Below are 20614 nucleotides of genomic sequence, written 5' to 3'. Positions count from 1 at the left end.
TCCTGCTTGGCTCTGTCCTTTGAGAATTAGGCACAGCTCAAGGGTCATCTGAGCGTGCTTGCTCTGCAGTACAGCGATGCTGAGCCCTGAGCCTACTGTGAGTGGGGGTCGTGTCCGATGACCAGCACAGTCTGGAGCCATCCTGGAGGAGAGGCAGTTCCTTTCCCTCTGACATGCCCCCAGCCACGCTGGGACAGGGGCTTAGGAGCCCAGGCAGAGCTGCACGGGGTGTTTGAGCAAAGCAAAGGGCCTGGGGAAGGCGAGGTGTGCTGGATCCATGCATCACCCAGGTCTCCGTGCTCCCTCCTCCTCCTGCAGATCCACTTCTGGGAGGCCCAGCGCCAGAACGAGAGCGCACGGGTGAAGACACTTTTCATGCCTGAGAATGGGGTGAAGCTGAAGAATCTGACGGGGTACACCTCCTACTGGGTCAGCGTCGCCGCCTTCAACGCCGCGGGAGACGGGCCCCGCAGCACCCCCATCAAGGGGCGGACGCAGCAGGCAGGTGGGGCCCGTGGCATGGCTCCCCCCAGCCCTTTGCTCAGCACCCTCCCACCCCTGGGCTGCACAGGGAAGTCTTTCCATGGGTCCAGCTCTGGTTTTGTCTGGCTGATGCCCCTTCATCCGAGCTGCACCATGGCTCCTGCTGCTGCAGTCCCAAGCAGAGAGCAGCCCTGGGCTCACTCCGGAGGGTCTGTGGGTTGGGGGCACGTGGAGATGAAGGTCTTGCCTGAGACTTGAGAAGGATGAAGGTCTCGGGAGAAGAGACAAGGAGAAGGAGGCTCTTTCCCTGAGCCCTGTGTGGGGTCTTTGAGCCTGGCGGGGTCTTTGCTGCGGTGGGGATGGGGGCACAGGCAGGTGGCACCAGGGTGGTGTGAGATGGTGATGGCAAGTACCCCGGCCCTGTTAGGGAGGAGGCAGGGAGAGGGGCTGGCTTGGTGCTGGGGTGTCCCCTGGGAGCACTGAGCTGTCCCCGGCCGCTCTGCTCCCTCGCAGCTCCCAGTGCCCCCGGCTCCATCCGGTTCAGCGAGCTGACCACCACCTCGGTGAATGTGTCCTGGGAGCCACCACCGCTGCCCAACGGCATCCTCGAGGGCTACAGGCTGGTCTATGAGCCCTGCATGCCCGTGGACGGTGAGGACATGGCTGGGACATGAGGGGAAGCTGGGGGGGGGCTCTGGGGAGGACCCGGCTCAGCCTCCATCCCTGCAGGTGTCAGTAAGATTGTGACAGTGGACGTGAAGGGCAACAGCCCACTGTGGATGAAGGTGAAGGACCTGGCAGAGGGTGTGACATACCGGTTCCGGATCCGGGCCAAAACCTTCGCCTACGGGCCAAACGTTGAGGCAAACATCACCACGGGGCCTGGGGAAGGTAGGGGGGACATGTGGGATGCTGTGCTGGGGGCAAGGGAGGAGATGCAGTGGGGACGGTTCCCACAGTACCACTGGGGCCGGCATGGCCGCGTGCCAGCTTGTGCCCCCGCGCCACAAGCTCCACTCTGGGTCCCCAGGTGCCCCTGGCCCACCTGGTGAGCCCTTCATCTCCCGCTACGGTTCAGCTATCACCATCCACTGGTCAAGCGGGGATCCCGGCCAAGGGCCCATCACCAGATACGTTATCGAAGCTCGTCCTTCAGGTACTGCAACTTCTCTCTGTTTTCCACCCCCACCCCCATACCAGTGGTGTCTTGGATTCAGGAAAAAGGGAAACTGAGGCAGGGAGTGCTGATCTCACCCAGGCCACCTGACAGGCTTGGGGATTAGGACCCAGGTGCCTGGGGTGTTGGCCATGTGTCGGTCCACGAGGACCGTGCTGCCGAGCAGGTGTTGGCTGGGAGTGATGGAACGGGGCAGATGAGCTGCGGAGCAGTACTCATTGGTGCTGTTGCTTTCATAGGCATGGAAATTGTGATGCTCCCCCAGCCGGGCAAGGGGGAGCTGAGGGGCACCAAGGTTATCCCAAAACAGGAGGGCCCTGCTCCTGTGCAGGCAGGGCTGGCAGCCGGGACTCCCCATCCCCGCGGCAGGGAGCCAGCAGGCATGGCCCCGCTCTCTCCTGCAGCCCCAAGTTAATGATTTCTCCTGCCACAGAGACCGCAGCTCAGACAACCCAATCGATCGCTAGCAGGGGTGGGTACCACTCCCCGTGTCGTGTCGGGGAGCAGCACCCAGGAGGGAAACCCCTCACTCCCGTGAGCCCGTGGGGCTGCCAGGGGTGCTCTGGGGCTGCGGTGGCAGCAGGTCTCCAGGGAGGTGCCTTGCCCTTGGCCAGGGCGGGTGATCAATCAGGCATGTGCATCACTGGGGCTTTTTAATGATGCTGCAGTGAGCGAGCTCAGTGCCTGCCGGGGCTGGAAGGGGAGGGCGGGCAGAGGGCAGGTGCTCCTGGGTGGGGGGGATCAGCCCCTCGCCCTGGGGGGCCCCACAGAGCCAGTCGCCCTCTCCCAGGCTCCTCCTCTCTTCCAGATGAGGGACTCTGGGATATCCTCATCAAAGACATCCCCAAGGAAGTGACCTCCTACACCTTCAGCATGGACATCCTGAAGCAGGGGGTCAGCTATGACTTCCGTGTCATCGCTGTGAATGACTATGGCTACGGGACCCCCAGCACGCCTTCTCCCTCCGTGTCAGGTAGCCAGTGGGGGCAGCACGTGGGTGTCTCTGGGGGGATGCTGGTACCCCTGTGCTGGAGGGAGAGTCCCAGTGCTGCTCTGTCCTTGTGGCCACCACTGAAACCCATCTCCCCAGCCCTGCCTGGCTCCTACAGAGCCCCACATCCTGCTGCCAGCAGCATCTGCCAGCACTCCCCTTGCAAAGCCCCCTGTCACACGCACCCCTTTAACCCACTCCTTCACATGGATCCAGGTCTCACAAAGTTCCCCATGGCAACCCCATGCCTTGCAGCCGGGGCTCCCCATCCATACCGGTTTGCCCTGCATGCTTGTCCCCCTCTGATCCTCCCTGCTGTGCCCCAGCCCAGAAAGCCAACCCGTTCTACGAGGAGTGGTGGTTCCTGGTGGTCATCGCCCTGGTAGGGCTCATCTTCATTCTCCTGCTTGTCTTCGTGCTCATCATCCGTGGGCAGAGCAAGAAGTATGCCAAGAAGTCAGACTCAGGTGAGCACCGGGGATGTAGTGGGTGGTGATGGGACCCTCTGAGGTGCCAGCCAGGGGGTGCAGCGTCCTGACCCCGTAGCAGCCTCTCTGGGGCCTCCCTGCCTGCCTTTGGGGTCTGAGTAGGGTGGTGGGAGCCTGCCTCCCTGCCTGCCTCGGGGCATGGCTCCTCCATGGACCCAGTGACATCTGATAGAGATGCTGTGGGCTTCCCAGAGAGCACTGGGAGCTAAAGATTAAATAAGTGACTTGTCCCACTGTCAGCTCTGCAGAGGCAGGACAGCCTGGGGGGCTCAGCAGAGGTCATTGGGATTAGTCAAACACAGCTCTGTTTTCTTAGCTGTATCAAGGGCTCAAATTGTGGGGAAAATCCAGACCTCCTCATTAAGCAAACAGAGCCGCTGAGCCGGGAGCCAGAGGCGATGGGGCAGGTCAGGGTGCGAGCCAAGGCAGGCAGGCTCGGCACGGCTGGCGGTGCTGGGCACGGGGCTGATGCGTGGCTGCTGCTCCGGGACTGGCACCTCGTGGCTGTCCCCAGGCTGTGGTCTCTCTAATGCGGAGCCAGCACAACCCTCCCTGGGTCATTCCCCAGCCCCCCTGTGCAGAGTCCAGGCCCCCCCTGACTGTGCTGCCTGGGGAGGGTCTGGGGGAGGCTCAGCATCCCGTCCCCCAGGGAACAGCTCCAAGGCGACCGCTCTGAGCCACGGTGAGATGGTGAGCCTGGATGAGGGCAGCTTCCCCGCCCTGGAGCTCAACAACCGGCGCCTCTCTGTCAAGAACTCCTTCTGCCGGAAAAATGGCATCTACACCCGGTAGGGACCTGCCGCTGCAGCCCGTTCCCTGGGCAGGGGGGAGCTTTTTAAGTCATTATGCCCATCCCTCCATCATGCAATCACTATGGGATGGGCACAGGGCTGGGGAGGGCTGGCACCCCAGCAGGGTGACCCTGTTCTGCCCAGTGCCCCCCCAGCCTGAAAAGCTGGGAATGCCTGAGAGCCCGTGGACCACAGGCAGGGTCCGTCCTTAGGGGGAGCTTGGCACAGCATATGGGTGGTCCCAGAGCCTGCCCAGGGGGTCGGCTGGGCTCGTCCCCACATGGCACAGCCCCGAGGGGGGATCTGCGCTGAGCACCTGCCTCTCCCCAAGGTCCCCGCCGCGGCCCAGCCCTGGCAGCCTCCACTACTCGGACGAGGATGTGACCAAGTACAACGACCTGATCCCCGCCGAGAGCAGCAGCCTGACGGAGAAGCCCTCCGAGGTCTCCGACTCTCAGGTGACCACCCGGGGCTGCACGTGGGGATGGGGACCTGGGGCAGGGGGAACAAGGGCAGGATGGAAGGTGCTGGGAGTCCTCCCTGAGCATCGGCCCTGCTCTCTGCCCACCACGATGCAGGTCCTGGTGCACATTTGGGAAAAGCAATGCTGATCCTGCTCTCCTACCCCATCCTGCTTTTTAGGCAGCAGCATTCCCCATGGCTTCACGGCACAGAGCCGGAGCAAAGCTGGCACAGCCCACAGCCCATGCACTGGGGGGATGTGGCACTGCGGGGGGGAACCCAGGGCTGCTGGGGACAGCGGACAGGAGGGCAGCAGGGTTGGGGACTGTCCTGCTGTGCCTGGTCGCTGGTGGCAATGGCCACAGCTCTGCCAACCCTGCAAAATGGCACCTTTGTCTCCTCCCGGAGAAAGGGGCAGCTGTGGCCGGGCAGGAGCGTGGCCACGGGCAGCTCCCCAGGCAGGCAGCCTCCAGCGAGGCCACAGGAGCATCATCCCCAGGACCGACACTGGGCAGCATCTGAAAAGACCGAGGCTGAAGCCCAGGGAAAGGTCCTGGGGGTCTCCGTGGCTGTCCCTGAGCAGGAGGGGGCCCAGCCCCAGGGGGCCCCCCTGTCACTGCCTGCATCGGCTGTTTCTTTTGCCTTCTGTGGCAGATGCCGGCTCTGCTCCCTCTTGCCGGAGCGGGGCTTGAGTGGCTTTTGAGGAGCTGTGAAGAGCGGCGGGAGCTGGCGCTGGCGCGGTGCAGCTTCCCCACCGCCCTCAATGGGCCCTTTGTGCAGGGCCAGGGGAAGCTGAATCCAATTACCGCCAAGGGGGAGGCAGAGCTGCCAGCACCCGCCTCCCAAAAACATCCTCCCCGCCAGCCTGGGGGTCTCACAGCCTCGGGGATCCCCCCTCCGAGGGGCCCCAGGACCCTGCAACCCTTTTCTATGAGGTTTTGTTTTGTAAGAGGCAGAAACCCCCCAGTGGTGCTGCAGCCGTCCCAGCCCCCGATGTCTTTTGGGATGTGCTCGCCAGCATCCCCCAAAGAGCGCTGGGAAAGCTCACCCTCTTTTGGGGGCTGGTGGGTGATGCCCCCCACCCCAGGCTCACTCTCCTACCTTGTTCTATAGGGCAGCGACAGCGAGTACGAGGTGGACCCCGGCCACCAGAAAGCCCACTCCTTTGTCAACCACTACATCAGCGATCCCACCTACTACAACTCGTGGCGGCGGCAGCAGAAGGGCATCTCACGGGCGCAGGCGTACAGCTACACTGAAAGCGACTCAGGGGAGCCTGACCACGCACCCCTCTCCAACAGCACCTCCACGCAGCAAGGCAGCCTCTTCCGCCCCAAAGCCAGCAGGACTCCCACCCCCCAGACCCCCGGCAACCCCCCCAGCCAGCCCGGTACCCTCTACCGCCCACCCAGCAGCCTGGCCCCTGGCTCCAGAGCCCCCATCGCTGGATTTTCTTCTTTCGTTTGATATTTAAACAGAAGCAAAAACAAACAGGAGGAAAAAATTAGAAAAAAGAAAAAAGAAAACCCCCAAGAAATTAAGGAAAAATTAAAAATCGGCAAGGGGGAGAAGAGGAGGAGGAAAAGGTGGAGAGGCCGAAGGGCCCCAGGCATGGCAGTGGTGCCATGGTGGGCAGCGGCCCCAGGTTCAGGCTCGGTGCCGCAGCGGGTGCTTTGCTTCCTCGGCAGAGCCGGAACAGAACGCCAAGCGCCTTCCCTGGGGCTGGGGAACAAAACCCAGCTCCTCTTCTTGGCCAAAGCTTTCTGTGCTACGGAGCCCTTGGCTGAGCTGGGGCAGGAGGACTCGGCGTGCCAGCAGGATTGCAGGGACTTTGCCCTTGGCACCTGCTGGGCTGGGCGCAGGGGGTCTTGCCATGCCAAACCCCAGCCCCTTTGTTTGCAGCTCCCCCGGGACACGGAACAAGTGGTGACACGGAGACCCCAGCTGCAGAGAGGAAGAGGAGCTCTGCTGATCTTAAAACCTCTGGACATGAAACCCCCACCCTGGACCCCCCAGCCTCTGCGAGAAGAGGGCACCCACTGTGCTAGCAACCCAGGGGACAATTAATTCTTATCCTCGTTTGTGCCTGGCCCAGCACAGCCCCCCTAGGAGAAGCCAGGACTGGAACGCCAGGAGAGCCGACCAGGGTGCACATGGTGCTGATGTCCCCCCCCCCCCCCAGTTTTGCACCCTGGGGCTGTGCAGGGGCACGGGTGAGGGCTCAGAGGGGGCAATGCAGTGACTGTAGCCACCCCTCTGCGTTTCTCGTGGTTTGGGGATTTTTTAAATGGGGTTTTGTGCAGAGGCCTGGGACCATAGCGGGCATGCAGGGGTTGCGATGCCTGGGGAGGGGGGTCTGTGGCTGGGGGCATTTTGGTGGTCTCTGCATAGCAAAACCCCTGCAGTGCCTACCGGTGAGCCAGGCACCAGCCCGGTGGGGCTGCGGCACCCGGGCTGAACCGAGGGAGATGCCAATAAACAGCCTGAGGATCAGCACGTCTCGCCTCTCTGTCACCGTGCTGTGGCAACGAAGGGGCCAGCGGGATGTGTCCGCTTGTCCAGTTGCCCCGGCAGGGCTTTTGCCAGCCCTACAGCACTGGGGAAGGAGCCAGGCAGAGGCTGCCAGAGGCTGCAGTGCCAGGATCGGGCCCAGAATGCAGTAGGGAGTGGCGATGGCTGTATCCCTGCATGTTTCCAGCCCAGTGGGGTCTGGAGCTAGCGGGAAAGGGGACCACGGGGTGGGACAGGGAAGGAGGGAGGTGACCCCATCGCCAGCAGCAGCCCTGTGTCACTGGCAGTGGGGATTTCTCCTGGAGCGGTTTGCAGCCACCCTCGCTGCCTGCTCTGCCCTTCAGGCCTGTCAGGAAAATCCAGGTGCTGTGCTTGGGTTTCATCGCCCAGCACCCCTCCGGCAGCAAACAGCGCGGATCTGGAGCCGAGGGCTGGGGAAGGCTCAGCCTGCCAGCAGCACCAGCAAGGCACCGGCACCTCCTTCCTTGGCCGAGGGCTGTTCCCTCGCTGGGGGCTACCAGGACCAGGGGCTGTGGGGTCTGCACAGCCCCTCACTGCAGGGCAGGGGCTCGGAGTTCCTTGCAGGCATATACTTGGACCCTCACGCCGGCATGGGCTGGGGCTGCCAGAGGGAGCATTTCACAGGCGCTGGTTTGGGGACCGGTTGGAGCTGGGGGGTGTGACCCCATGCCGCAGCCCCCTTCGCCCATCCTATGGGATGGGGAGAAATGGGGGACGCTGCAGTGGCATTGCTGCCGAGCTGCAGCCATCGGCAGAAGCACTGTCCCCACCTCGGCACATTGCTGCGGCCCTGGAGCAGCGGGGAGCAGAGGGCATTTCTGGCCAGTAACTCATCTGACCTACTTGGGAGCTGGCACTGAAGGGAGCGCAGCACCCAGGGGTGCCCGTCTCATCCCTGGGCAGCAAGGCGAGCCTGATGACCCACTCAGGTGGAGACATTTGTATGGGGGCAAAAAAGGGTGTGTGTTTGGCAGGACAAATCTTGCCTCTTGTTTGTAGATCAGCTCCAGCCCCAGGCACCCTTGCTTGTGCAAGAGAGACCTTCCTCCCACTGGGGCTGGGACATGGAGCTGCCAGAGACACGGGGCAGAGCAGGTCTGGGGAGTTGAGCAATACAGGCGAGCTCTTTGTGCAAGGGACACGATTTGAAGCCAGAGGGTGCAGCAACATCGGCAGCAGGTTTGGAGCTGGTGCTGTGCTGGGAGGTGAAGGTGGCCGGCGTGCCTGGGGCCCTGTGGCAGCAATGGTGGTGAAGCCAGGACGAGCCCTTTCTACTCATGGTTTCCCACAACTGAAGGATGCAGCACCCAAGGAAGTGGCAGATCCCACATCCCACCACAGCAGTTGGGTTCACCCTCTGCTCCCCGGGAAACCTCTCTGGGATGGTCTGGGGGCTGCATGGGGCACAAAGCCCAGTATGGGCACAGCAAGGATGGGCCAAGTGCCGGTGGCACTAGCAGGAGCTCTTGCTCACCTGTGCTGCCTCAGTTTCTCCCCAGCACAGATGCAACCAGACTGGCTGGGCTCACGGGGGAAGATGCCGTGCTCCCTGCCGAGCACAGCCACCTCCTCCAGCCTCAGCTTTCACCACGCTGCCGCCACAACCAGTTCTTTCCAAAAGTCCCTTCTGCCACCCTGGCCCCTCCAGGCAGGTCTGGGCTGCCGGTGCCCAGCCCCGCTGCCAGCTCTCCAGGCTGCTCTGTGCCGCAGACGGGCAGGGCGAGCTGTCGGCAGCAATCAGTCCCCGGGGAGTGAATTGGCCTTGACGTATGTCCTGACTGCCGCTCGGCAGTGGCCTGCGGGTCTCCCAAGGGCAGCGTGCCACTCGCTTATCAGGGCTGGGTGAGCTGAAGCAGGGCAAAGGGGAGCAGCTGCACCCCCAGACCTCGCTGTGCAGACAGGGCAGTACCCAGGTGCGACGGGGAGATGTTTATGTGCCAGAAATGCGAATTGCAACCTCTAAAGCCGGGCTGAATTCCGTGGTTTGTTTTTATTTATTTATTTAAACTGAAGTGGTGGTGGTGTTGGAGTCAGGTAGTAACAGTTTATTTTCCAGGTTGAGATTAGATCAAGCGGGCAGTAATCAGAGCAAAGAGAAATGTTTGGTGTGTGGTGGAGGAGAAGCAGCCCTGCAGCCTGGGTTCTCCCTTTCCCCCAGATATCCCAGATTCCCTGCCAGCTCCCAGGGCAGAGCCGAGTGTCCCCACCTTTCCCTTGCCTTGGGCTGTGGGGACAGGGACAACCCCTCCTGTCATGCCGGGGACTAGACAGGACTTGGCGCATCCTCAGAGCCCCACGTGCCCCAGGCCCTGCTGCCTCCTGCGCCGTGCCAGGCTGCGAAGCTTGCGGCACGGGCAGAGCGGCTGGCGGCAGGGACGGTGTCGGAGCCCTCCTGGGGCGGCGGGTAGAGGAGAGCGGTGGAGAGGATGGACTCAGGTCTGTGCACCCTGTCCCACAGGTGGGGGTGCCCAGTGCATGCCGTGGCACCCCAGCTGAAGGGATCCTTGCACTGAATCTGTTCCAGGGCAAGGGTCTTCCATGGGCCCTGCTGGCTGCGGTGGGTCCTCACAGCAGCCACACTCCACATGGGATCCCCCGGGGGAAGCCAGGATGGCTGCACCGTGGCCAAGCCATGGGTTCCCAGGCAGGTGGCGAGTTGTGCGAGCCTGTTCCCAGGCACTGCTGGCCAGGGGAGCGTGCCGGCTGGGAAAGGTGGGCGGCTGCACAGAGAGCCTGCCTGCAGCAGCCTCTGACCTGTGCACAGCTTGTCCTGGTGCTCACCCGTGCACCCACGGGTGCCGAGGTGCCAGTGGTGGGCAGGCAGGGTGGTCCTGCCAGGGTGCGCCCGTTAGCCTGATAACCACCTCTGAGCGAACAGCCTGGGGAACGGGTGAAACCCCACATCTGTGGGTGCAAGCTGGTATCCGTGGGTGTCAGTGGGGCTGTTGGAGAGGCTTCTGGCAGAAGCCAGCACTGGGCCCTGGGGCTGGTGGGATCTGGGGGGGCTGTGGAGGCAATGCCTCATTCCTGGCATGCTGGGGTGTCTCACGGTGAACCCCACACCCTGGTGCAGCACTGGCCTCCGGGAAAGCACCCAGCTTGCTCGGCAGCATCTCCTGTGTGGCCAAGGCAGCGTCGGCAGACAAAGCTGGCAGGCGCTGGCAGCAGGAGGAGGGGATGGGGCTGCCGGGAAACTCGGGCGCTTCTCCCTGCCCTGCTTTTCAAAGAGCTTTTCAAGCCTTTTTTCTTCTCTGCTTTCAAAAGCTGCTGAGAAGCTAGTGCTTACTGAGAAGCAGTAAAAGGAACCGGCAGAGGGTTTGGGAAGGGCGGGAGCGACGCAGCCACCCGCTCCGTGCTCCTGAGCCTCCCAGCACCCCGACACCGCTGCCATCTCCCCAAGGCCGGATCCAGCCCTGGGGTTCTGCTGAGCTGCTGGGGAGGGGAGGGGGCCCATCTCTCCCAGGCAGTTTTTCAAGTTGAGTGGGTGCCTGCTCTTCCCAGCCGGAGTTAGGCCAGCCCGTGGGAGAGCCTTCCCGGCGGCTCCCACCAGCCAGCTGATGTTAATCCCTCCTGACTGCGCTGTCTCAGCCAGCGCCGTGCTCCCATGACAGCATCAGGTGAGGTGAGCAGGGCTGTACTGGTGCTCACGGGCTTCGATTAACACGCACTGACCCCACACGAGTGGGTAGAGCTGCTGGTGGGAGCTCTGGAAAACCCTCCTCTTCCTCACCCACTGACAAACCACTGTTGCATCCAGCGGTGGCTCCCAGGGGCTCCCTGCTCAACTGCGGGCACAGAGCTTTGCCTCTTGCCTCAATTTCCCCTTTTGGAAAACAAGGAAAATAAAATTTGCCAAACCAAACAGCCATGAAAATGGCACTGGTACGAGCCGATGAAGCAGCACGGTCTGGGAAGGAGCCTGCAGGCACTGGCGGAGGCAGGATGATGCTGGACACCCGGGCTGCGGGAAGAGGCTGTGCCCTGGATGGTTTGGCCATGGTGCTCAGTCCAGCAGAGCCTCTCCACCGCGCCAACCCCAGCATCTCCGCAGCGCCACACTTGCTCCAGCTGCCGGCAGGAGTGGCAGCTCCGTGGTTATGCTGCAAGCAGCCTCCTGCCCTTCCCACGGAGGGAAGCGGCTGCACCAGGTGAGCCATCAAAGTGCCCGGTGCTGCCCAGCCCTGGCTGCTGCTGCACCCACAGCCCGCCGGGCTGCACCCATGCCCCCCCGGGTGGGTGCTGCCGAGCCCAGGGAACGGAGCTCCTTGGACACATGAGAAATCTTCATCCTCCCACAGCATCGTGCCCCAGCACCTGAGCCCCCAGGGCTGCACGACTGGGGCACCCCAGCACTCCGCTCGCCACCCCCCCCACACCTAAACTGGCTCCTTCCACAGAGGCACCAGACGCTCCGGAATATGCAAGAAACGCCGCATTAGGCAGATTGGGGATAATCCCATCCTCCCCACCCCTTTTCTCCCACAAAGGTCTCGCTGTAATCCCCGAGAGCGGCTGTGCAGCCCTGCACTCTCCCTTTCAGCGCACCGCTGGGCCGGGGGCTGGGGGAGCCATGGTGCCCCCCTGGCCCAGCCACAGAGCTCCCAGCCCGCGGCCTGGGGGGGTCCTGTGCCCCGGGGGGGACGGAGCAGCGAGGCTGGCTGGGGGCACGGAGCCGTGGGGTGGGGGGAAGGTGGGTGTAGGGGCTGCGGCCTCGTGGGTGTCACGATCACCAGTGGGACGGGGACATCGGTGCTGCCCTGAGGCTGAACCCGCCTCCTCCTGGCAGTTTAGTTCGGCTCTTAATTCCCCCTCATTAATCAAAGTCTGTGACACCCCCCCACCCCCTCAACACCCGCCGCTCTGCCAGCCCCTTGCTCTGCCCACCGGGACCCCCCCACCCCTGCGGATCCCTGCGCCCCGCTCGGGAGGGGCCGGGGACCCCACTCGGGACCCCACACAGGGGCACCCCCATGGGCGGGGCCCCGCCCAGGCCAAGAGTTCCCCCCCGCCCCACTCGGGTTTGAATGGAGGGCGTGGGACTGGCCGTGACGTGGCGCCGCGCCATTGGCCCGGGCGGGGCGATGACATCATGCCCCGCCGCCGCGGTAGTGGGGGGGCAGCTCCGTTCCGGCTCGGCTCGGCTCGGCTCGGCACGGCCATGGAGCGGCAGCGCGGCCCGTGAGCGTAGGTAGGCGGCTCCGGGGCTTGGTTCGGTTCGGCCGGGCACGGCTCGACTCGGTTCGGTTCGGCGCGGCGGAGGCAGCCGGGCCCCAGCTCGGCTATTGTCCGGTGGCGGGTGGGGTCCCCGGGGCTGCCCCGAGCCCCGCTCCGGTAGCGGGCTGGGGCGGCGGTGACCCTCACCCCCCCCCCCCCACTCACCCCCGGTCCGTGGGGCCGGTCCACGGCGCGGGCGGGCGGAGGGGCTAAGCGGGGTGCGGAGCTGTGCTTGCCCAGCGTAGGGCACCGGCCCGGCTCCCCCTGGCCCGGCTCTGCACGCCCCGGCGGGGGCTCGGTGGTGCCCGGAGCCGGCGGTGGCCACAGCCGGGGCGGTGGCCGCGCGCGGCCCTTCTCGGAAAGGTTGCTCCTCCCCGGGCTGGAGCGGGGCCAGCAGCACCCCTGGGCTGGCCGGGGCTGGGCGCAGGCGGGTGCTGAGTCAGAGCCGCCCGAAATCCCCCTCCAGCTCATCCTGCTGCGGGCCGGGCCGGGGCTGGGGGGCAGCGGCCGCTCGCGGGGGGCTGGACTCGGCCTGCGCTGCCCTGGTTTGACCCCGGCGGTAGCAGCGATAACTATAGATGTTTCCGAGTGCCGAATCTATAGATCAGGAAAGCTGCTTTAAAGGGAGCTGGAATCGTTAACGGTCTGGGGGAGAAACTGAGGCACGGAGCGAGGTGGCGAAGGCAGCGCAGCTCTCTGCGCCCCGGGCCGGGGCTTTCTCCCTCGCTGGGTGCACAGTAAACAAGTCTGTTTTGGACGCAGCTGCCTCGGAGACCGTGGAGCGAGTCCAGCTGAGGTTTAGCACTGAGCAGTCGGTGGGTTTGGGTCCTGGGGGGCGGCGGGGGGAGGGCAAGGCTGGCTCTGTGCCATGGGATGCCCGGCAGCGGGCTCCCTCCCCGGCCGCACTGCCGGTTGTGCTGACCGTGGCGGTCTCTCCCTTTGTTCCCCAGGTTTTGTCCTGAGCACAAACAGCCGCCGCGGCCGCGGGCCCCCCAAGCTGGCCGGCTGCGGGGTGCCGTCCCCGGCGGCAGGTAGGGTGCAGTGGCCGAGCCGTGGGAAGCCTGCCTGTTTACTTCCCGTCCACCCCAGCAAAACCGCAGGAATTCGGAGCCTGGCAGAGGTCAGGAGGTCTGTTTAGCCCCGGTATCCTGTCGGACCCGGCCAGCCCCTGTTGTTGTGAGAGACGAAGCCGGGGCCAGCGAGGAGATAACCTTTCCCCCCAGGATTGTCCCCTCCTCGCCCTGCAGAGAGCTGTGGGCTGGTTCATGGCCCCGTAGCAGGAGGATTTATGGTCCTGTGCGTGTTCTGGCACGTCCTGCCAATAGTTCCTTGCTGAACTCTGGCTAGCTCCCGGTTGTCGGCAGTCCCTCGGGGAGCGCTGCTCTGCTTTTGGCACTGGTGTGCCAGTGCTGGGGTGGTGAGTTCCCCAGTTGGTGCTGCTCGGTGTGCCGATCGCCCCGGTGAGAGCTGAGCTCCTCCAGCCCCGGCGAGCCGTCTCACAATCCCCAGCTCTGGTGCTTGGGGCTGGCTGCCTTGCCGCTTCCAGAGGTGCTGCTGGGGCTGCTCCATGCATCCAACGGCTGAACTCTGGCGGCGTCCTGATGCCAGGGACAGGACCAGACCTGTCACCTGTGTCGGGAGGAGGTGGTCACTGGGCCGCCTGGGCTGCCCGCACTAACAGGACTGTCTGCCCCCAGCCCTGGGAAGACTCGCTGGGGAGCCTGACACGAGGGTGTGACATCGGGCTGGTTCCCCTCTTGGGCCGGCGGTGGCGGGGTGTGATTCGTGCCCTGTCTCCAGCAGCTGTCTGCCAGGCACCGACATCAAAGGGCCGCCTGAGCCGGATCCCCAAGGGGCACAGCACCAGAAAGTGGGGCTGAGCAGCCGGCGTGTCCTTCCTGCCTGGTGTGCGGGTTCTCCCTGGCCCCGGGCAGTACTTGGGGGCTTGACTGGTCCAGCACAGCCCCTGCCCCAGCAGCACTCGACAGGGTGGGGAGAGCATCCTCTGATCTCTGGGCTGGAGGGTGCTGCCTGCGGTGCTCTGCATGGCAAAGCCGGGGAAGCTCGTTTGGAGCTGGCCGGGCCAGCCAGGATGCTTTCACCCTCTGCAGGTTTGGCTCTCCCAGCCTGTGAGCGTGACAAGTTGGGGGCAGGACGTGTGGGAGCGTGGCTGGACTCGGCGTTTCTCCTGTGTGCACACACTCACTGGCCTCTTTCTTTCAGCCACTTGTGCCTCGGGTCCCCGTGGTGACTGGTGCTGAGCAGGGTGAGATGGGGAGGATGTGGGGGGCTCATGGGAGGCCTGCACACAGTCCCCCTGCCTGCCCTGCCCTTGGCCAGGCCCGTCCCACCCTCCACGCTGGCGGCAGGACCCTGCTGTCCTGCAAGCAGACACCTATTCGCAGGGGAAATCACATCCCCGGGGACCTGAGGCTCTCGCTCCTCAGAGTTTGTGGTCCCAAAGGAGTGAGAAGGCAGGCGGGAAGCAGCGCCTGGTCTGTTGGTACACTTTATCCCTCTTGTCCTCAACCTGCGCTTGCAGGTCCCATCCCCTCCCCTTTCCCCAAAGCCCTGCTGGGACTTGGCAGTGCTCTGGGCTCGCTGCCCCAGGACGCAGCGCTGCCAGCCTGCCTGCAGTCTCTCGGGTTACAGAGCTGCTTTCCCTGGTAGGGAGCTGGAGAGGCGGTGGCGGCGAAGCCTGCCTGGCCTGGTTTCCTTTGTGAAAGTGCCGGCAGTGGGAATGTCACAGGATCCGCGCTCCTCTCCCCTGAGCAAGAGGAGGAGAAAGGGGCTCTGTGTCCTGCGCCCCCCTGGGCAGGATGGGGCCAGCAGCCAGGCTGTGGGGCAGCAGCATCCCACCGCGCTGCCGCCTCTCAGGGTGAGAGAAGCATTGAGGGATGGGGGAGATTGTGGCTGCTGCGAAAAGGCTTCGTGTGCTGGAGCGCCAAGGGGGAACGCGGTGGCTTGTTTGGAAGCTGTGAGGGTGCTGGAGAGCTGCTGGCCAGGCAGGCTGCCGCAGCACGCCGGTAACACTCTAACCTCCCCGTGGCCCCTTTGCCGAGGCTTGCAAAGTATCTCACAAATGCTGAACTTGGCCACAAAATCTAAATACAAGGGAGGGACAGTCCCCAGATGGCCTAAATCAGCAGCACGGTTGCCTGGCCCAGCTGGGGAGCTTGCCGGGAGTGTTTGTTTTATGTAAAACCAAAGGCTGGAGGAATGCTGGCCTGAAAGGAGACCTTGCAAGGGGAAAATGTCTGTGCCATGCACACGCGCTCAGCTGGGCTGTGTGAGATCCTGGCCAGGGGAGCTGGGGCTCCAGCGAGCTGCTTGTCCACATTCAGATGCGGCGAGGGGGGAAATAAGTCCACCTGGCTCCTGGTTTGACGGTGTGGAGAAGGCGGTGTGGCTGCTCTGTGTCTTCCCCCAGCTCCTGGGGATAAACTGGGGGGCTCCTCTGGCTGGGTACCCCATGTGCTATCACATCCCCAGGGCTCTGCAGCAGTGGAGTTGGGCAGTGGGATCCTGCGCAGGGATGGATGGGGAGCGTGGCTGTGTGCCACCGGCGCTGTGCCGTGGGGCATGGCCACCCTGGCTGCCCCATACAGAAGCTGTGTGCAGGAGGGCTGGGCGCCGGGACTTTGCACCCGTGTGGGGTCAGAGTCCATCCTGCCTGCATGAGACTCCTGGGCACATCCTGCCTGAGGTCCTGCTGCCCCGGAGGGGGACAGACGGGTGTCGCAGGGCAGGTTTGGGAAGGGATGGGGGGGTGGTGTGGGGCAGGAGCCCTCCCCCTGTCTGTGCTGGCAGCAGTGGGGCGGCTGCTGTGGCCCCGTGCGGTGTCCGGCGAAGTGGATTGTGCCAGGACCAAGCTGCCATCGCTGGCCGTGGGCTACGGGACTGGGATTCACTTCCAGTCAACCCAGTGGAGCCGTTCACCTGCACCCTGGGGCTGGGTGGGCAATGGGGGGCGTGACCCCCACCCCGAGGCTTGCTCAGAGGAGAGACGTCAGTCCCTTCCCCGTGCTTGTCATGGGACCGCGGTGTTGCGGGTGGTGCCCGAAGGGAGGAAGCGGGTGGCTGCGAGCCCTTCCTCCTCGGCAGCCTCTCCCGGGACCACCTGGGGCTGCCTGGCGCCAGGGGAAGCGCGGGATGCGGTGACGTGGTCACTGTCCTTGTGGCCCTTTCTGCATGGCCATGGGCGCTGGGCTGGACAGGTTGGCTGGTGGCACAGAGGCAGCCACAGGAAGGAGAAACATGCCTCGTGTCTGTTGCTAACTGCCACCCCTGAGTCGCAGCGGTGACAGCGAGGTGGCTGTTGAGGGTGGGCATGGCAGCATGGGCTCAGCGCTGGGGTATTGTGAGGAGCAGCACGGAGGGCTTTGGGGTGCTCAAGGGCAGCAGCAAGGCTGCACCCCCAGTCCCCATCCTGCCGGGTGCGGAGGGGTAGCCGTGCCTGCTCGTCCCGGTCCCCCATCCTGGCTCCCCCCGGCACGCCGCTTGGCTGGCGGTGCCTCCCGGGGGCTCTACGCCCTCCTCACACACTTCCTGCCGTCTGTTTCCAATTCCTCCTGGCGTCTGCTCCTCCCTGCTTTCTTCCAATTAAAAAAAAAATAATAAAAAAAAAATTCCAGGCATCTTCTCGGCATGCGGCTCCCAGAGGCTCAGGCGCTGCCGAACCCTGCTCCGGTGGGCTCGGCTGCGCTGGGAGGGGATGGTGGGTGCCGCGGTGCCCCACATCCCTTTGGTGCCATTCACGTGAGGCAGAGGGTCGGGGACTGTCCTGTGACATCCCTGTGCCCAGGTCTTTCTCCTGTGGTCCTTTCCGCACATACTCCATGAATGGGCTCTGGGACCCGCTCATTTAAGGGGCACGGGGAGCTCGGGGATGCCTGAGGGCTTGTTCCCTGTGGAGCGATGCTGTGTGAAGGCAGTTCCCAAGGAAGCAGAGTGGCTGGTGGGCACAGGGTCACATTTTGCAGCCTGGCGGGGTGAGGGCCGGTGTTGGCAGGGCTGTGCCCACCCATGTCCTCGAAGCCTGACTGTGTCCCTTTCTCCTGTCCCTTAGGAGTGACCTGTCTGTGACACCGGTGGGAACCCAGCTGCAGAGCACCAGGTCTGAGCACCAGCTGGGTCTGTGGGACACGCAGCTCCGTCTCGGCCGCCCCGGTGCAGTGTAGTGCAACCCCTCCCCACCGCGGTGATGCCGATCCTCAAGCAACTCGTCTCCAACTCTGCCCACTCCAAGCGTCGCTCACGGGCTGACCTGACGGCTGAGATGATCAGCGCGCCGCTGGGGGATTTCCGCCACACCATGCACGTGGGGCGGGCAGGGGATGCCTTTGGGGACACCTCCTTCCTCACCAGCAAGGCAGGGGAACCGGGGCCAGAGCTGGGTGAGGAGCCGGGAGCCTCCAAACCCAGCCTGCTCTCCCGCCGCTTCCGCAGCAGCAAGCGCTCGCAGTCGGTGACACGAGGTGACCGGCGGGACATGCTCGGTTCGCTGCGGGACTCGGCACTCTTCGTGAAGAATGCCGTCTCCCTGCCCCAGCTCAACGAGAAGGAGGTGGACAGGAGCGCGGGGCAGCTGCCCAAGAGCCTCTCCTCCAGCCCCGTCAAGAAGCTGCCAGAGGAGGTGAGCCCTGAAGAGCAGCAGCGCCCCAACGGAGCAGCTGCCGGGCCACTGAGCCCCAGCTTGGATGAGCGCGACTTTGGGGACATCACGGATCTGCCCGTCATGGTGGCCAAGAGCGGGGCAGGCATGAAGCATGCTGAGTCCATCATGTCCTTCCACATCGACCTGGGCCCCTCCATGCTCGGGGATGTCCTGAGCATCATGGATAAGGAGCAGTGGGAGCAGGATGAAGACCCTGAGGCAGAGGAGAGCTGTGAGGAGGAGGCGGATGCCACCCTCCCTGGCTCCCCGGCAGTGGCAGCAGCCCTGCCAAGCCAGAGCCCATCCCGTGGTGCTGGTGGCTGCTGCCCCAGGGACAGTAGTTCAGTGTCCAGCTGCACCTCGGGGCCAGAGGAGCACAGCCTTGTCCCCGGGCCACCGAGCCAGCGGGGGGGGGGCCCAAAACGCCCCGACAAGGAGTTCTCGTTTGCCGATGAAGATGATGACGAGATCAGAGTATAAAAGGCGAGCGGCTGAGCCAAGGGGTCTGGTTCTCATTTGTGGTTTCTTGGACATGGAGCCGAATACCCCAGTGCTACAATGGGTGGCACCAGGGAAGAATCAACTCCTCACTCGTTCCCTCTCCCCGTCCGAAGGTGGACGTGCCGTGGCAGGACAGCGCTCTGCTCCCGGGGCTGGGGGCAGCCCCGACGCCTTTCGGCCCCTGGAGAGCTCCAGCACGTCCCAGGAGGGGAAAGCAGACTCTATTTTGGTTCTTTCTGTTGGACTTTGGATATTAGCTCTTCCCACCCACCCATGTAAAGCAATATAGGATCAAACAAGACGAGGCTTCAAAGTTTTAGCCCCTTTAGTAATATATTTTTTTTTTCCACCGTATGGTTTTTATTGCTCTCTGATTTGTACTTAACTTTCTTTACTCTTGCTTTTGGTTTTAACGGAGGGGAGTTTCCCATGAGGAAGGACTTGGCTCTAGAGCTCAGAGGGGGCTTGGGGCTGTGGGCAGCTCCAGCTCCCCACATTTCTTGGGGACTTTCTGCAGACCAAGCGCCTCCAGCCCCATGCTGTGCTGGGCACTTGCTCCTCATCCCTCGGATGGATGGATGGATGGAGCTATCCCAGATGCTTGATCCAGCATCCTGGGGTCACAGGGATGGCCCCTGGCCAGCTCCCAGGGATGCCGGTGGGAGCGTGGGTCTGTTCCCAGTGGGAGGAACACCTGGAACTCCCTGTGAGCCAGGGTGAGCCCCGGCATCCTGCGTGCCAGGCGGCTGCTGTTGTGGGGCCGGTCTGGCCATGCAGTGCTGAGGCTGGCCTGGTGCAGGCGGGTGGAAGAGGAGGGTTTTATACCATGTATGTACAAATGCAAAGAATAAAAGGAAACGGTAGTGACAGCAGTGGCCTGAATTCCTGGGGGAGGAGATACGTAGGGATGTGTGTGTTTGCAGGCTGCTGTACAAGTGGGGGCCGGCTTTCTCTGTGCTGCCGCTGTCCCCAGACCCTGTCCTGCTGCCTCCACCATTGCTGCCTGTCCCTGGCTGGAGTCCTGCCTGGCAGCGGGTCCCTGGCCAGCGTTTCGGCACCTGCGGCGGCCGTGCTTTATCTGACCGTGGCACGGGGCTGCCTGTGGCGGGAGGAAGCAGGCGAGCTCCTGCTGGCCGGATCTGGCTCAGGGCTGGGACCCTCCGGCCAGGCCAGCTCCTGCCAAGGGTGGCTTTGCCAAGATGTAGCTCTCCTCCCTGCAGCCCTGCTCCCTGTTAGCCAAGGAGGAGGGGAAGGTGATGGTGGGGCAGGACTGGTTGTCCCTGCTCCCATGGGCTGGGGGCCAGGGCTCGGGTTGTCTTGGGTGCTCCCAGCCCCACAGGGCTGCTGTGGACACAGATGACCCCAGCATGGCAAGTAGGGCAGGTCATTCCCATTCCACAGCCGGCTTCCCATAGCACTCTGTGCAGGCAGGGGGCTGCCTTCCCTCCCCAGCCCCTCTGATGAAGCCAGTACTGGCTGTGATGGGGCAAAGCACTGGGAGCAGCCCAGAGCCCTTCCCTCAGCTGGTGGAGAACATGGCTGTGCCAGGAGCACTGGCCAGGCTTTCCTCACTGGTCATGGAAAGGGAGGAAAAATTTGGCCCCTCCAGCATCTCTGGCCCTAGGAGAGGCGGAGTGCCCCTGTGCTCCTGTGGGGGGTCTCCCCTGGTGAAGCGGGTGGGAGCGGGCAAGGGCCGTGCCCCAGTGGGGACACAATAGGGTCCTGTGGATGCACAGACCCAACCCAACACCCTGCTGCGTGGGACATTGGGCTATTGTCTGGGACAAGGAGAACAACAGCAGCTGCAGCTGGTGGCTCTGAGCTCACCGGGCTGTCTCTGCCCTGGTCACTGCAGCACAGCCCCCCCCGCCCTGTGCCAGGGTCCTGGCGCCGCTGCCCCTTGCCCCGTTCTGGGCATGCATCCCTTGAGCTGATGGTCCTGATCCCTGCCTCCTGGGACGTCAGCAGGCTGCTGGGGCGGACCTGGCTCCTCCTGTCCCTTATGGATGCTTGATAGAAAGAGGCAAGGCAGGGTAGGTCACTGGGGCTTGCACCCCTTCCTGGGACCTCCTTGCTCCCCAGGGCCTCGCTGGTGCTGTGAGGAGAGGATAGGCCCTGGGCCCCCTGGCACTAGCCGCCTGTGACTGTCACTTGGCAATGGTGATCTTTGTGACACCTGTCAGCTCCAGCCTCCTGCTCAGCAGCATCATGCTGCTGCAAGCTGATGGAGCAGAAAGTGCACGCTGGCTGGCTGAGTGCACACGGGATATGGCCCCACTCGATGGGACAGGATGGTGGCCCTGGCACATCAGGAGCAAG

The 20614-nt window shown here is 63.9% G+C and overlaps 2 protein-coding genes across 7 annotated transcripts in view; both read left to right on the top strand.

The window, feature by feature from the left end:
• The window catches only part of SDK2 (sidekick cell adhesion molecule 2), a 52172-nt gene extending 45287 nt beyond the window's left edge, over nucleotides 1-6885 (top strand). For 2 of the 5 annotated variants that reach the window (XM_080386908.1, XM_080386907.1), the window contains 9 exons: nucleotides 319-505; nucleotides 997-1134; nucleotides 1213-1374; nucleotides 1514-1639; nucleotides 2469-2633; nucleotides 2978-3118; nucleotides 3789-3927; nucleotides 4262-4388; nucleotides 5506-6885. In XM_080386908.1, coding sequence (XP_080243034.1) covers nucleotides 319-505; nucleotides 997-1134; nucleotides 1213-1374; nucleotides 1514-1639; nucleotides 2469-2633; nucleotides 2978-3118; nucleotides 3789-3927; nucleotides 4262-4388; nucleotides 5506-5859 — 1539 coding nt within the window. In that variant the 3' untranslated portion in view covers nucleotides 5860-6885. Of the gene's footprint in view, nucleotides 1-318; nucleotides 506-996; nucleotides 1135-1212; nucleotides 1375-1513; nucleotides 1640-2468; nucleotides 2634-2977; nucleotides 3119-3707; nucleotides 3928-4261; nucleotides 4389-5505 lie in introns of all 5 variants that reach the window. The other 3 variants (XM_080386905.1, XM_080386904.1, XM_080386906.1) reach the window with 2 other exon arrangements.
• Nucleotides 6886-8083: 1198 nt separating this feature from the next.
• Nucleotides 8084-19164, top strand: CDC42EP4 (CDC42 effector protein 4). Of its 2 annotated transcripts, none has more exons than XM_080387042.1 (2): nucleotides 8084-12112; nucleotides 17207-19164. In XM_080387042.1, the coding sequence occupies exon 2, from the start codon at nucleotides 17342-17344 to the stop codon at nucleotides 18272-18274; it is 933 nt and encodes a 310-aa protein (XP_080243168.1). In that variant the 5' UTR covers nucleotides 8084-12112; nucleotides 17207-17341; the 3' UTR covers nucleotides 18275-19164. The 2 variants fall into 2 exon arrangements, with proteins under 2 accessions (XP_080243168.1, XP_080243169.1); XM_080387043.1 differs by lacking the exon at nucleotides 8084-12112 and adding an exon at nucleotides 12156-13266.
• Nucleotides 19165-20614: the final 1450 nt, after the last annotated feature.

The sequence above is a fragment of the Falco punctatus genome (genome assembly GCF_963210335.1).
Source record: "Falco punctatus genome assembly, chromosome: 1".
Lineage (NCBI taxonomy): Eukaryota > Metazoa > Chordata > Aves > Falconiformes > Falconidae > Falco > Falco punctatus.
This window is presented reverse-complemented; position numbering and strand designations above follow the sequence as displayed.

Coding starts and splice junctions, on each gene's coding strand:
- CDC42EP4 (XM_080387042.1), top strand. CDS start 17,342: ATGCCGATCCTCAAGCAACTCGTCTCCAACTCTGCCCACTCCAAGCGT.